At 49.9% G+C, this 14988-nt stretch overlaps 1 protein-coding gene across 2 annotated transcripts in view; it reads left to right on the forward strand.

Annotated features, from left to right (window-relative positions):
* Positions 1-278: 278 nt before the first annotated feature.
* NIPAL2 (NIPA like domain containing 2) overlaps positions 279-14988 on the forward strand; it is a 143255-nt gene continuing 128545 nt past the window's right edge. For both annotated transcript variants that reach the window (XM_066578399.1, XM_066578400.1), the window contains exon 1: positions 279-556. In XM_066578399.1, coding sequence (XP_066434496.1) covers positions 470-556 — 87 coding nt within the window. In that variant the 5' untranslated portion in view covers positions 279-469. The remainder of the gene's footprint in view (positions 557-14988) is intronic.

The following is a 14988-nucleotide window of genomic DNA, read 5'->3' on the forward strand; positions in this document are numbered from 1 at the left end:
ATTGAAATCAGTGGGAACTACTTAGCGTGTATTGCGTGCGCAAATTTTGCACACATTAAATGCAGCGTAAAAACTTTTGTGTGAAAAAGCCCTTAGCGTAGGGATGCAAAGTTTTACACCCGGTACATGGAATATCCCAGACGTATGTATCACTGTGTGGTAATTACACCACGGTCCTACTCCGCAGCACAGACTCACACTGACAAGTGCTGCTTGCAGAGCTGCTGTGAACAAGGGGTGTGTGCAGAGTTCGCCTCACACCCTCCTGGAGTAGGAAGTGATTGCACACTGGGAATTTCTCTTTGCCAACAGAGCCAGTGGCACAGTGCACCAACTGTGATCACTCACACCCTGCCAGGGTCGGTCTGGTGTCAGCCCTGCAGAAACTGATGCCAACTTTCTATGAACAGCCAATCAACTTGCCCCTTAATCCCTCTGTGAATAAGGGAAAGTGGGCAATAAGGAATCAATGGCTTCTCTACCTGAGACCTTCATGTTGGGAGACACTCATGAAAACAGCACAGGCATATCCAGCCTGTGGAATAATTCACATAAGGTAAGTCATACCTGCAGGGTAGATATTTTTTGTTAGCCCTCTCAGTATACTGTATTTATATAACAATACATAGTAGCGATTTGTATCTTTATGTATCCATGTGTGTTGTTATACAGTATAACACCTTGTTTATAAACTTTTAGAAAACTTTAACATGGGTTAAAGTTTTTTCTTCATTGTTATCATGTCATGCTATACAATACTAATTAATTCTCAGTAACCAGCCACTTACATCACAGATATTAATGCATAATCTAAAAGGCCGCTCAGAAGTGAGTTGATTAAATAGGCAAAAAGTCATCATAAATTTCCAGAATGATCCCTCATGCAGAAAGCATGAGGAGAGCTAACCGGCTTTATTTTGCTAGGTGTAACCCTGGCAGGGAGGACTTCCTGGAACTTGTAGTCTCCTAGCAGCTGGCTGGATAGCTACAGGTTACTTGGGCCTATATGAGATGCTCAGACGCCTTGCAATTGATAGCGCACAAGAACATCATTGTTAAAGTGGTGCTTGCTCCTGTCGGTCCATTCATTATTATTTTAAATCTCGTTTCCTATACGTGGTTCTAGCCGTTGGCGGTGATGGGGTTAAAGAGAAGACAAAAGGCATTTGTTAGATGGGCTGTTTTATTGCCTGTGCTTGGGGCTAAATTCATTTCCATGCTATCTGGAGGCGCACAAGAGCTCATTGTTGTGCAGATAGGGGCCTTTCACAGTGGTCTTAATTTCTTGAAGGCATAATTCGTGCTTAATCTCATGTTTATTGAACATAGAATAGAAAAGCACATTTGTCATGGGCTATAAAGAGAACTGGTCAATATCCCTACCAGACATAGATGAGGGAGGCTCAGTTTACAGACTATGGGCTTCTACCCACTAGTGCTTTTTTTTGTTTTTTTTAATGCTGCAATATCGCTGTGTTTTTTTTCAATGGGACGTTCTAATGTTAAAATCGCATCGCACAAAAATCGCACGTTTGCGCTTGTGCGACTTTTGTGATTGGCGATTTTAATATTAGTAAGTCCCATTGAAAAAAAAGTAGCGATAACGCAGCGTTAAAAAAAACATGCTAGTGGGTGGAAGCCCTAAAAGCTGCATGTGGGTGGGTAGAGGGGGGGGGGGGGGTTAACGACCTAAAGCATTAATTTTTCAATACAAATTTACACTGAGATTACCAGAAATTTGTGGCCTCAGACAGACATGGAAAAAAGCAAGTAACCCCAGCCTAAGGCCTCATGCATATAAGCATAATACAGACATACCAGCGATCTGTGCAGGACATAGCAAACACAGACTGTTAAAGGGATTGTCCATTTACCGGACAACATTCTCCCTATAGTGCCCACTTGCCTATCATCTGCCACCGCAATCTGGCGCTGCAGCCCTGCAGTGTTTGTTATGGCAGATGATGTCATCAGAAATCACATGACCGCTGCAGCGTCACCGCCTGTTCCTCTGGCATCAATGTTGAGCGATTTCCTTGCGCTGAATGCACACAACGATTATCGCTCAAAAGTCGCTCAAAAGACATCTTTTGAGCGATAATCGTTGTGTCTAAATGGGCCTTTAGGCTGCCTTCACTCGAGTGTCAAAATCGCATGTGATTTGTGTGTTGTGAGACACCCAAATATGAACCCCATTCTTTTGAATGGGGGTCATACACATAAGTGTTGTTTTCCTGCATGACACTGCGATGCTATGCCGAAAACAAATCGCAGTATGTTCTATCTTCCTGCGTACTCTCGCATCGCAGCATCCATTGTTTTTAATGGGACTGGTGGCAGCATTAAACAAAGTGCTAGGCGCATGCAATGCAAGATTTGACGTTGCAAACAATGGGAGAAACTCTGTGATCTGCTGCTGCGGCAGGAGGATTGCTTCTTCCCCAAAGTGATGTGAACCTGTTTTGCCATGACCTCGTGGAATTTACATGGTGGGGAGCATGATATGGGGGCAGGATTCACAGCCCCATATCACGCTTGCCAGTGTGAAATTAGCCTTGGGGTATGCTCATACAGGGCGGATTTGCTGCAGAAATTTCACAGGATATGCCATAGATGTCTGATAGATGCACCTCCCACCTCTGAGAACGAGTGGTCCCTGACCTGTCTCACCTCGAGCGCTTTCAAGCTCCGACTGATGGCTAACTTTTACCGAAACAGCCAGGCACCCTTTGCTACACTGTTTCTAGAACTCCTTTAAAAGTGAATAAGAGTTATGGAAACCATGTAGCACAGGGTGCTTGGCTGTTTCTATAGAACCTGGCCACCTTTCAGAGCCTGGATATGGAGACCAATCATAAGGTGAGGCGATATGGGGAATTCCCAATTTATGGTATATTCCTCCATAGTGGATTCACAGCATTTCCCCATCAAAAACAGAGTCAAAATGCGAACCAGTGGTGCGGATTTTGAATCAAAATCGGCTGTGGATCCGCAGCTGATTTCGGCCTACTGCTTCTCTTATTTCAGAATCGGCAGCCCCTTGCTGCAGCGCACAGAGCTGGCCCTCTCCAGCAACCACTACTAAGTGCTGAAACTGCCAGTCAGTTATCACTGAAGTGGGTCTGTCGTGTCCCAGAGTAGGGACCCTTCAACACCGTAATATCGGCCTCCTGCAGCATTTATGTGTTTGTATCGTTGGATGTGATAGACTGTGTGTTGTTATGTGTATTGGTTCTGTCTGAGTCAATGTTAGGTCATTGTCTGGTGTCTGCGTCATCCTAACCTTATGTGTCTTAAAAGGATAAAAAGAGGTCAGCACTACCCAATGGAAATATATACCAATAGAAATATATAGGTGCACATTAAACCATGGCTGCAACATACAGTAGAAGCAGAAACCAAAAATGGCAACAGCACGCAAAATAAATTTACTATCAGAGGTATACATACGTATAATCAATACTCTAACCACAAAAAATAATGCAAGGTTCTTGGTATACAATTTGATCAAATTACATTGGCCCATCTACCAATGTCGAGGTGACCAAGCTTTCAGATGGGTCCTAACTAGAGATGAGCGAACATACTCGTCCGAGCTTGATACTCGTTCGAGTATTAGCGTGTTCGAGATGCTCGTTACTAGAGGCGAGCACCACGCGATGTTCGAGTTACTTTCACTTTCATCTCAGAGACGTTAGCGCGCTTTTCTGGCCAATAGAAAGACAGGGAAGGCATTACAACTTCCCCCTGCGACGTTCAAGCCCTATACCACCCCCCTGCAGTGAGTGGCTGGCGAGATCAGGTGTCACCTGAGTATATAAATCGGCCCCTCCCGCGGCTCGCCACAGATTTGTTCTGACATAGAGGAGGGAAAGTGCTGTTGGTGCCGAAGCTGCTATAGGGAGAGTGTTAGGAGTATTTTTGGCTTCAAGAACCCCAACGGTCCTCCTTAGGGCCACATCTAACCGTGTGCAGTACTGTGGAGGCTGCTTTTTGCAGTGTTGCACATTTTTTTTTTTTGTATATCGGCCGTGCAGAGCATTGCGCCCTGCAGTAATTATACATAGTGCAGGGCCAGTAGTGGTGAGGCAGGGACAGAAGACATATATTGTGAGGCAGGGACAAAAGACATATATTGTGAGGCAGGGACAGAAGACATATATTTATTGAATATAGGCAGTGGGCCTTTGCAAAAACATTTGGGGAAAAAAATCTATTTGGGCTGCCTGTGACTGTCCTCAGTGTACTGGGTCTGTGCTGGGTGTAGTTGTCCTCCTAATTCATACGCAGCCAGCTAAGTGTTACAGCAGGCTTGCGCAAAATTATTTCCTGGCTCTGTGTTGGCTGTTAAATCACCGCTGTATTCCAGTCCACAGTGCAACAGTCTGCAGTTATTTTACATACTCCAGGGCCAGTGGTGGTGAGGCAGGGACAGAAGACATATACAGTGTATATAGTCAGTGGGCCTTTCCAAAAACATTTGGGGAAAAAAATCTATTTGGGCTGCCTGTGACTGTCCTCAGTGTTCTGGGTCTGTGCTGGGTGTAGTTGTCCTCCTAATTCATACGCAGCCAGCTAAGTGTTACAACAGGCTTGCGCAAAATTATTTCCTGGCGTTCCGTAAGCGAAGTCAGCCTTCAACCACAGGCCAATAAGCGGCACATTTAATTACAGCGTTCTGTTTCTGCACTACTGGTAATACACCATGCTGAGGGGTAGGGGTAGGCCTAGAGGACGTGGACGCGGGCGAGGACGCGGAGGCCCAAGTCAGGGTGTGGGCACAGGCCGAGCTCCTGATCCAGGTGTATCGCAGCCGACTGCTGCGGGATTAGGAGAGAGGCATGTTTCTGGCATCCCCACATTCATCTCACAATTAATGGGTCCATGCGGTAGACCTTTATTAGAAAATGAGCAGTGTGAGCAGGTCCTGTCGTGGATGGCAGAAAGTGCATCCAGCAATCTATCGTCCACCCAGAGTTCTGCGCCGTCCACTGCTGCAACTCTGAATCCTCTGGCTGCTGCTCCTCCTTCCTCCCAGCCTCCTCACTCCATTACAATGACACATTCTGAGGAGCGGGCAGACTCCCAGGAACTGTTCTCGGGCCCCTGCTCAGATTGGGCAGCAATGGTTCCTCTCCCACCAGAGGAGTTTATCGTGACTAATGCCCAACCTTTGGAAAGTTCCCGGGGTCCGGGGGATGAGGCTGGGGACTTCCGGCAACTGTCTCTAGACCTTTCAGTGGGTGAGGAGGACGATGACGATGAGACACAGTTGTCTATCAGTGAGATAGTAGTAAGGGCAGTAAGTCCGAGGGAGGAGCACACAGAGGATTCGGAGGAAGAGCAGCAGGACGATGAGGTGACTGACCCCACCTGGTTTGCTACGCCTACTGAGGACAGGTCTTCAAAGGGGGAGGCAAGGGCAGCAACAGGGCAGGTTGCAAGAGGCAGTACGGTGTCCAGGGGTAGAGGCAGGGCCAGACCGAATAATCCACCAACTGTTTCCCAAAGCGCCCCCTCGCGCCATGCCACCCTGCAGAGGCCGAGGTGCTCAAAGGTCTGGCAGTTTTTCACTGAGAGTGCAGACGACCAACGAACAGTGGTGTGCAACCTTTGTCGCGCCAAGATCAGCCGGGGAGCCACCACCACCAGCATGCGCAGACATATGATGGCCAAGCACCCCACAAGGTGGGACGAAGGCCGTTCACCGCCTCCGGTTTGCACCGCTGCCTCTCCCCCTGTGCCCAAACCTGCCACTGAGATCCAACCCCCCTCTCAGGGCACAGGCACTACCGTCTCCTGGCCTGCACCCACACCCTCACCTCCGCTGTCCACGGCCCCATCCACCAATGTCTGTCAGCGCACCGTCCAGCCGTCGCTAGTGCAAGTGTTGGAGCACAAGCGGAAGTACACCGCCACGCACTCGCACGCTCAAGCGTTAAACGTGCACATAGCCAAATTTATCAGCCTGGAGATGCTGCCGTATAGGGTTGTGGAAACGGAGTCTTTCAAAAGTATGATGGCGGCGGCGGCCCCGCGCTACTCAGTTCCCAGTCGCACACTACTTTTCCCGATGTGCTGTCCCAGCCCTGCACGACCATGTCTCCCGCAACATTGTATGCGCCCTCACCAATGCGGTTACTGGCAAGGTCCACTTAACAACGGACACGTGGACAAGCACAGGCGGGCAGGGCCACTATATCTCCCTGACGGCACATTGGGTGAATTTAGTATAGGCTGGGACAGAGTCAGAGCCTGGGACCGCTCACGTCCTACCCACCCCCAGAATTGCGGGCCCCAGTTCGGTGGTGGTATCTGCGGCGGTGTATGCTTCCTCCACTAAACCACCCTCCTCCTCCTCCTACGCAACCTCTGTCTCGCAATCAAGATGTGTCAGCAGCAGCACGTCGCCAGCAGTCGGTGTCGCGCGGCATGGCAGCACAGCGGTGGGCAAGCGTCAGCAGGCCGTGCTGAAACTACTCAGCTTAGGAGATAAGAGGCACACGGCCCACGAACTGCTGCAGGGTCTGACAGAGCAGACCGACCGCTGGCTTGCGCCGCTGAGCCTCCAACCGGGCATGGTCATGTGTGACAACGGCTGTAACCTGGTGGCGGCTCTGCAGCTCGGCAGCCTCACGCACGTGCCATGCCTGGCCCACGTCTTTAATTTCGTGGTTCAGCGCTTTCTGAAAAGCTACCCACGCTTGTCAGACCTGCTCGGAAAGGTGCGCCGGCTCTGCGCACATTTCCGCAAGTCCCACACGGACGCTGCCACCCTGCGCACCCTGCAACATCGGTTTCTTCTGCTAGTGCACCGACTGCTGTGCGACGTGCCCACACGGTGGAACTCTACGCTCCACATGTTGGCCAGGCTCTATGAGCAGCGTAGAGCTATAGTGGAATACCAACTCCAACATGGGCGGCGCAGTGGGAGTCAGCCTCCTCAATTCTTTACAGAAGAGTGGGCCTGGTTGGCAGACATCTGCCAGGTCCTTGGAAACTTTGAGGAGTCTACCCAGATGGTGAGCGGCGATGCTGCAATCATTAGCGTCACCATTCCTCTGCTATGCCTCTTGAGAAGTTCCCTGCAAAGCATAAAGGCAGACGCTTTGCGCTCGGAAACAGAGGTGGGGGAAGACAGTATGTCGCTGGATAGTCAGAGCACCCTCCTGTCTATATCTCAGCGCGTTGAGGAGGAGGAGGAGGAGCATGAGGAGGATGAGGAGGAGGGGGAAGAGACAGCTTGGCCCACTGCTGAGGGTACACATGCTGCTTGCCTGTCATCCTTTCAGCGTGTATGGCCGGAGGAGGAGCAGGAGGAGGAGGATCCTGAAAGTGATCTTCCTAGTGAGGACAGCCATGTGTTGCGTACAGGTACCCTGGCACACATGGCTGACTTCATGTTAGGATGCCTTTCTCGTGACCCTCGCGTTACACGCATTCTGGCCACTATGGATTACTGGGTGTACACACTGCTCGACCCACGGTATAAGGAAAACCATTCCACTCTCATACCCGAAGAGGAAAGGGGTTCGACAGTGATGCTATACCACAGGACCCTGGCGGACAAACTGATGGTAAAATTCCCATCCGACAGCGCTAGTGGCCGAAGGTGCAGTTCCGAGGGCCAGGTAGCAGGGGAGGCGCAGAGATCAGGCAGCATGTACAGCACAGGCAGGGGAACACTCTCTAAGGCCTTCGACTGCTTTCTGGTTCCCCAGCAAGACTGTGTCACTGCTCCCCAGTCAAGGCTGAGTCGACGGGAGCACTGTAAAAGGATGGTAAGGGAGTACGTAGCCGAGCGCACGACCGTCCTCCGTGACGCCTCTGCCCCCTACAACTACTGGGTGTCGAAGCTGGACACGTGGCCTGAACTCGCGCTGTATGCCCTGGAGGTGCTTGCTTGTCCTGCGGCTAGCGTCTTTTCAGAGAGGGTGTTTAGTGCGGCTGGGGGAATCATCACAGATAAGCGTACCCGCCTGTCAACCGACAGTGCCAACAGGCTTACACTCATCAAGATGAACAAAGCCTGGATTTCCCCAGACTTCTCTTCTCCACCAGCGGACAGCAGCGATACCTAAACAATACGTAGGCTGCACCCGCGGATGGAAGCATTGTTCTCTATCACCATCAAAAACGTGGATCTTTTAGCTTCATCAATCTGTGTATAATATTCATCCTCCTCCTGCTGCTCCTCCTCCTGAAACCTGACGTAATCACGCCGAACGGGCAATTTTTCTTAGGCCCACAAGGCTCAGTCATATAATTTTTGTAAACAATTTTTATACGTTTCAATGCTCATTAAAACGTTGAAACTTTCACCTGAACCAATTTTTATTTTAACTGGGCTGCCTCCAGCCTAGTTACAAATTAAGCCACATTAACCAAAGCGATTAATGGGTTTCACCTGCCCTCTTGGTTGGGCATGGGCAATTTTTCTGACGTACATTAGTACTGTTGGTACACCAATTTTTTGGGGCCCTCGCCTACAGTGTAATCCAATTAATTTTTTGCCCACCTGCATTGAAGCTGATGTTACATCAGCTGTGTTGGGCACTGCAATGGGATATATTTATGTGCCGCCGGTGGGTTCCAGGGAGCTACCCATGCTGTGGGTCCACACGGAGTTGTAACGGCATGTGTCTACTTCTAAAGAACCCCAGTCTGACTGGGGCATGCAGTGTGGGCCGAAGCCCACCTGCATTTAATCGGACGTTACCTCAGCTGTGATGGGCACTGCAATGGGATACATTTATGTACAGCCGGTGGGTTCCAGGGAGCCACCCATGCTGTGGGTGCACACGGAATTCCCATTGCGGAGTTGTACCTGCCTGTGACTATTTATAAAAAACCGCGGTCTGACTGGGGCATGCAGACACCTTGACAGAATGAATAGTGTGTGGCACATAGGCTCCCCATTGCTATGCCCACGTGTGCAGCTCCTGATGGAGGTGGCACAGGATTGGATTTCTCATTGCTTCTGTACAGCATTGTGGGCTATCGCCCCGCCCCTTTTAAAGAGGGTCGCTGCCTAGCCGTGCCAACCCTCTGCAGTGTGTGCCTGCGGTTCTTCCTCATGGCAGACGCACTTATAAATAGACATGAGTGTGGCATGGCATGAGGGCAGCTGAAGGCTGCGCAGGGACAGTTTGGTGTGCGCTGTGGACACTGGGTCGTGCGGGGGGGGGGGGGGGGGGGTTGGGCAGCATGTAACCCAGGAGAAGTGGCAGCGGAGTGTCATGCAGGCAGTGATTGTGCTTTGTTGGAGGTAGTGTGGTGCTTAGCTAAGGTATGCATTGCTAATGAGGGCTTTTCAGAAGTAAAAGTTGTTGGGAGGGGGGGGGGCCCACTCTTGCCGCTATTGTGGCTTAATAGTGGGACCTGTGAACTTGAGATGCAGCCCAACATGTAGCCCCTCGCCTGCCCTATCCGTTGCTGTGTCGTTCCCATCACTTTCTTGAATTGCCCAGATTTTCACAAATGGAAACCTTAGCAAGCATCGGCGATATACAAAAATGCTCGGGTCGCCAATTGACTTCAATGGGGTTCGTTACTCGAAACGAACCCTCGAGCATCGCGATAATTTCGTCCCGAGTAACGAGCACCCGAGCATTTTGGTGCTCGCTCATCTCTAGTCCTAACGCTAATACCAGGTGGTTTACTCCCAACCTGGGAAAGTTGGGTTCCTACTAGAGATGAGCGAACGTACTCGTTTAGGGCTATTTCGCAATCGAGCATCGCTTTTTTCGAGTAACTGCCTACTCGGGCGAAAAGATTCAGGGGGTGCCGGGGGTGAGCAGGGGGTTGCAGAGGGGAGGGGGGGGGGGGGGGGGAGAGAGAGAGCACACCTGCCACCCTCCTACCTTCTGTCCCACCTACTGGACCGTATAAATGGTATCCTACCTTCCCTGGTTTTATTTGTAGTAACTTTATAGTAAATTTATTTTGCGTGCTGTTGCCACTTTTGGTTTCTGCTTCAACCTTATGTGTCTTGTCAGTCACCCTAAGCAGGCCTAGATTTGGCTAGGTAGATCACCCTATAGCTTTGGATTGGTTGTGAAGTCAACTGTAAAAAGCCAGAGCATGGAGGAGAGGGCAAGAAGGGAGAAAAAGAAAGTTTAAGTGGAGCCTACATAAGCCAGGTTCAAGTCCAGCTCTGTAGGCCAGAGAGGAATCTTTTTCATGCCTGCTGGAAGAGGAATCCCAGACAGGGCAGACCCCCCGGAACTCAAAGGGAAGAAGTCTTTTTTTTTTTCACATTCTTTCTGAACAGAAGAACCCTCAGATAACTTATGGGCGCATCTTCCTAAGTTGAGAAGGAGTGAGAAATTGGTATGTGTGTTTGCTGATAACTGCTAAACTGTTGAAGTTACTCCTAATTAATAAACTGCCAAGTTAGAACTGTTTGAAATCTTTTGCAAGTGTGGAGTAAACTGTGTACCTTCGGTTTACGTTATCAAATCTGGTATGTACTCTTTATTTCAACCAAACTATATCGCTTCCATTCAAAGGTATTGGTATCACGAGGACTTTACAATTTCACCCGTCATTTTTACTGTTGTCTCTATTGCCACTGTGCGACGCCGGGCCAGGCCGTGTCTAGACATTATGGAGAGGGACGGCAGAGCCACCGTTGACAACCATCTTATTTTCCCCGCCGTCTCCCAACAAAGGTCTTCATTCAGCCTCCACAGGTGCACCTGACCAGTGGCTGCACGTTTAGTAGCAGTTGCCGGGTGAGGGCTACTCTGTACGCTGCAGTGAGGGGCTGCTGATTGCAAAGTAAGAGCAACAGCAAGCCAAAATCAATTACGGATACACAACTGATTTTGAGTCAAAATCCGCACTAATCCGCTCTGAAGGACTGATAAAGGCCCATTTAGACACAACGTCTCTTGCTCAAATTCGCTCAAAGACATCTTTTGAGCAATACCTGTTACGTCTAAATGCACGGACATTGAGCAGTTTTCGTGCACGATTCATTCAAGCAATGTCTTTTGAGTGATAATCGTTGCGTGTAAATGCTGCCATCATTAGCTTTTCCTCTGAATGGTGATTTTTAGTTCAGCATAAAAACCATCGATCAGCCGGCCAGCTGTTAGCAGGGACCACGCGCTATGATTCTCTGATAACATTGTTTTCAGCTGCAGGTCCTGTGGGAGAACAATGGAGCTGTATGCAGATAACAGACCACCCGCTGGTATCTGCGTACAGCTAAGGGAGTTTCTTTTAAATGCAAATGAAGCTAAATAGCTACTAATAGGCATTAGTGCCCATTAGTAGCTATGCAAAATGATTGCTCAAAACTGTTACTTAAACTGTCCTTCGAGAAAATTTTGAGTGATCATCTTTGCGTGTAAATGGGGCTTTATGGGCCCCCTATGCCTCCTCGGCCCGGGAGCAACCGCCTCCCCTATAGTTATGCCCCTGCCATGAACCTAGGATGAACATATACGTCCTGGGGCGATATGAAGTTAAGACATCTCGCCCATAATCTTTGGCTGTTACATTGTGAACAATTAGTGCTCTATGTCCACCTTACAAATGTATTGGCAGCTTCTCTGATGCAAGTCTTGGCAGATGAGCCTAATGCTAATGTACTTGCGTGTTTATTTTATATCCAGTGTGATAATGTGACATTGTTGGCAACAGATGAAAATGAAATTCGCATATGTGCCATCCAGTTCATGTTTGTCAATGCAAAGTTTTCAACACTTCCAGGCACAACTGCTTTTAAATGAGTTGACCAGGATTAGAAAGCCCTGGATGTCATATTGCAGCTCAGCCACATTTATTTCAGTAGGGCAGAGCTGAAATACCTGTGGACAGGTGTGGCACTGTTCCTGAAAAAAGCAGCCATGTTTTTCTAATCCTGGACAATCCCTTTAATATTTGCATTTAGATAAGTATTTTGTTGCATGCTTGCACAGAACAATATTATCCCTCATAAGGCCAGCTTTATGCAGGGGGTTTCAGAACATTTTTCTAGCCATTTTTCATATGTGGAAAAAAAAACCTCATTCAGATGTTTGCAGTGAGTGGATGAGAGAATTATTTTTGCCAGATTTTGAGGTCCTGTCTCCTACTAATCCCTACCGCTCCTAAAAATAATTATATTTATGTCCACAATTGGCTGCTGCCGCATGTTTCTGTGATCAAATTATCTTTAATGGGATAACGACTTTTTTGCAGTACAAAATATCAGGAAATTGAGTTGTTAAACTACATTTGTGACACTAACCAGAAGTGCAAAAGTGGCCAGAACATCTAGTTATTTTGTCTCTGTGACAAGACATATGTAGAGATGAGCGAACGTACTCGTCCGAGCTTGATACTCGTTCGAGTATTAGCGTGTTCGAGATGCTCGTTACTAGAGGCGAGCACCACGCGATGTTCGAGTTACTTTCACTTTCATCTCAGAGACGTTAGCGCGCTTTTCTGGCCAATAGAAAGACAGGGAAGGCATTACAACTTCCCCCTGTGAAGTTCAAGCCCTATACCACCCCCCTGCAGTGAGTGGCTGGCGAGATCAGGTGTCACCCGAGTATATAAATCGGCCCCTCCCGCGGCTCGCCACAGATGCATTCTGACAGAGATCAGGGAAAGTGCTGCTGGTGCCGGAGCTGCTATAGAAGAGTGTTAGGAGTTATTTTAGGCTTTAAGAACCCCAACGGTCCTTCAGTGCAGTACTGTTGAGGCTGCTTTTAGCAGTGTTGCACAATTTTTTTTTTTGTATATCGGCCGTGCAGAGCATTGCGTCCTCAGTCTGCAGTCATTGTACATAGTATAGGGCCAGTACTGGTGAGGCAGGGAAAGAGATATTCAGGCTATATAGGCAGTGGGCTTTTTCCAATAAATTGGGGAAAAATACTATATTTGGGTTGCCTGTGACCGTCTTCAGTTTACTGCGTGTCTGCTGGGGGTAGTAGTCCTAATTAATATGCAGCTAAGCGTTACAGCAGGCTTGCGCAAAATTGTTTCCTGGATCTGCTGTCTGTTACATCAGCGCCGTCATCCCGCCAGAGGGAAACAGTATACATAATATTATACGCTGCCTACAGTATCTATCTGCTGGGGGTAGTAGTCCTAATTAATACGCAGCTAAGCGTTACAGCAGGCTGGCGCAAAATCGTTTCCTGGATCTGCTGTCTCTGTTACATCAGCGCCGTCATCCCGCCAGAGGGAAACAGTATACATAATATTATACGCTGCCTACAGTATCTATCTGCTGGGGGTAGTAGTCCTAATTAATACGCAGCTAAGCGTTACAGCAGGCTGGCGCAAAATTGTTTCCTGGATCTGCTGTGCGTTCCGTAAGGGAAGTCCGCCTCCAACCGCAGGCCAATAAGCGGCATATTTAATTACAGCGTTCTGTTTCTGCACTACTAGTAATACACCATGCTGAGGGGTAGGGGTAGGCCTAGAGGACGTGGACGCGGGCGAGGACGCGAAGGCCCAAGTCAGGGTGTGGGCACAGGCCGAGCTCCTGATCCAGGTGTATCACAGCCGACTGCTGCGGGATTAGGAGAGAGGCACGTTTCTGGCGTCCCCACATTCATCCCACAATTAATGGGTCCACGCGGTAGACCTTTATTAGAAAATGAGCAGTGTGAGCAGGTCCTGTCGTGGATGGCAGAAAGTGCATCCAGCAATCTATCGACCACCCAGAATTCTGCGCCGTCCACTGCTGCAACTCTGAATCCTCTGGCTGCTGCTCCTCCTTCCTCCCAGCCTCCTCACTCCATTACAATGACACATTCTGAGGAGCAGGCAGACTCCCAGGAACTGTTCTCGGGCCCCTGCCCAGAATGGGCAGCAATGGTTCCGAATCCTCTCCCACTGGAGGAGTTTGTCGTGACCGATGCCCAACCTTTGGAAAGTTCCCGGGGTCCGGGGGATGAGGCTGGGGACTTCCGGCAACTGTCTCAAGAGCTTTCAGTGGGTGAGGAGGACGATGACGATGAGACACAGTTGTCTATCACTCAGGTAGTAGTAATTGGAGTAAGTCCGAGGGAGGAGCGCACAGAGGATTCGGAGGAAGAGCAGCAGGACGATGAGGTGACTGACCCCACCTGGTTTGCTACGCCTACTGAGGACAGGTCTTCAGAGGGGGAGGCAAGTGCAGCAGCAGGGCAGGTTGGAAGAGACAGTGCGGTGGCGAGGGGTAGAGGCAGGGCCAGACCAAATAATCCACCAACTGTTTCCCAAAGCGCCCCCTCGCGCCATGCCACCCTGCAGAGGCCGAGGTGCTCAAAGGTCTGGCAGTTTTTCACTGAGAGTGCAGACGACCGACGAACAGTGGTGTGCAACCTTTGTCGCGCCAAGATCAGCCGGGGAGCCACCACCACCAGACTCACCACCACCAGCATGCGCAGACATATGATGGCCAAGCACCCCACAAGGTGGGACGAAGGCCGTTCACCGCCTCCGGTTTGCACCGCTGCCTCTTCCCCTGTGCCCCAACCTGCCACTGAGATCCAACCCCCCTCTCAGGACACAGGCACTACCGTCTCCTGGCCTGCACCCACACCCTCACCTCCGCTGTGCTCGGCCCCATCCACCAATGTCTCTTAGCGCACCGTCCAGCCGTCGCTAGCGCAAGTGTTGGAGCGCAAGTGCAAGTACGCCGCCACGCTCCCGCACGCTCAATCGTTAAACGTGCACATAGCCAAATTTATCAGCCTGGAGATGCTGCCGTATAGGGTTGTGGAAACGGAGGCTTTCAAAGGTATGATGGCGGCAGCGGCCCCGCGCTACTCGGTTCCCAGTCGCCACTACTTTTCCCGATGTGCCGTCCCAGCCCTGCACGACCACGTCTCCCGCAACATTGTACGCGCCCTCACCAACGCGGTTACTGGCAAGGTCCACTTAACAACAGACACGTGGACAAGCACAGGCGGGCAGGGCCATTATAGCTCCCTGACGGCACATTGGGTGAATTTAGTGGAGGTTGGGACAGAGTAAGAGCCTGGGACCGCTCACGTCCTA

The sequence above is a fragment of the Eleutherodactylus coqui genome, chromosome 9 (assembly GCF_035609145.1).
Source record: "Eleutherodactylus coqui strain aEleCoq1 chromosome 9, aEleCoq1.hap1, whole genome shotgun sequence".
Taxonomy (NCBI): Eukaryota; Metazoa; Chordata; class Amphibia; order Anura; family Eleutherodactylidae; genus Eleutherodactylus; species Eleutherodactylus coqui.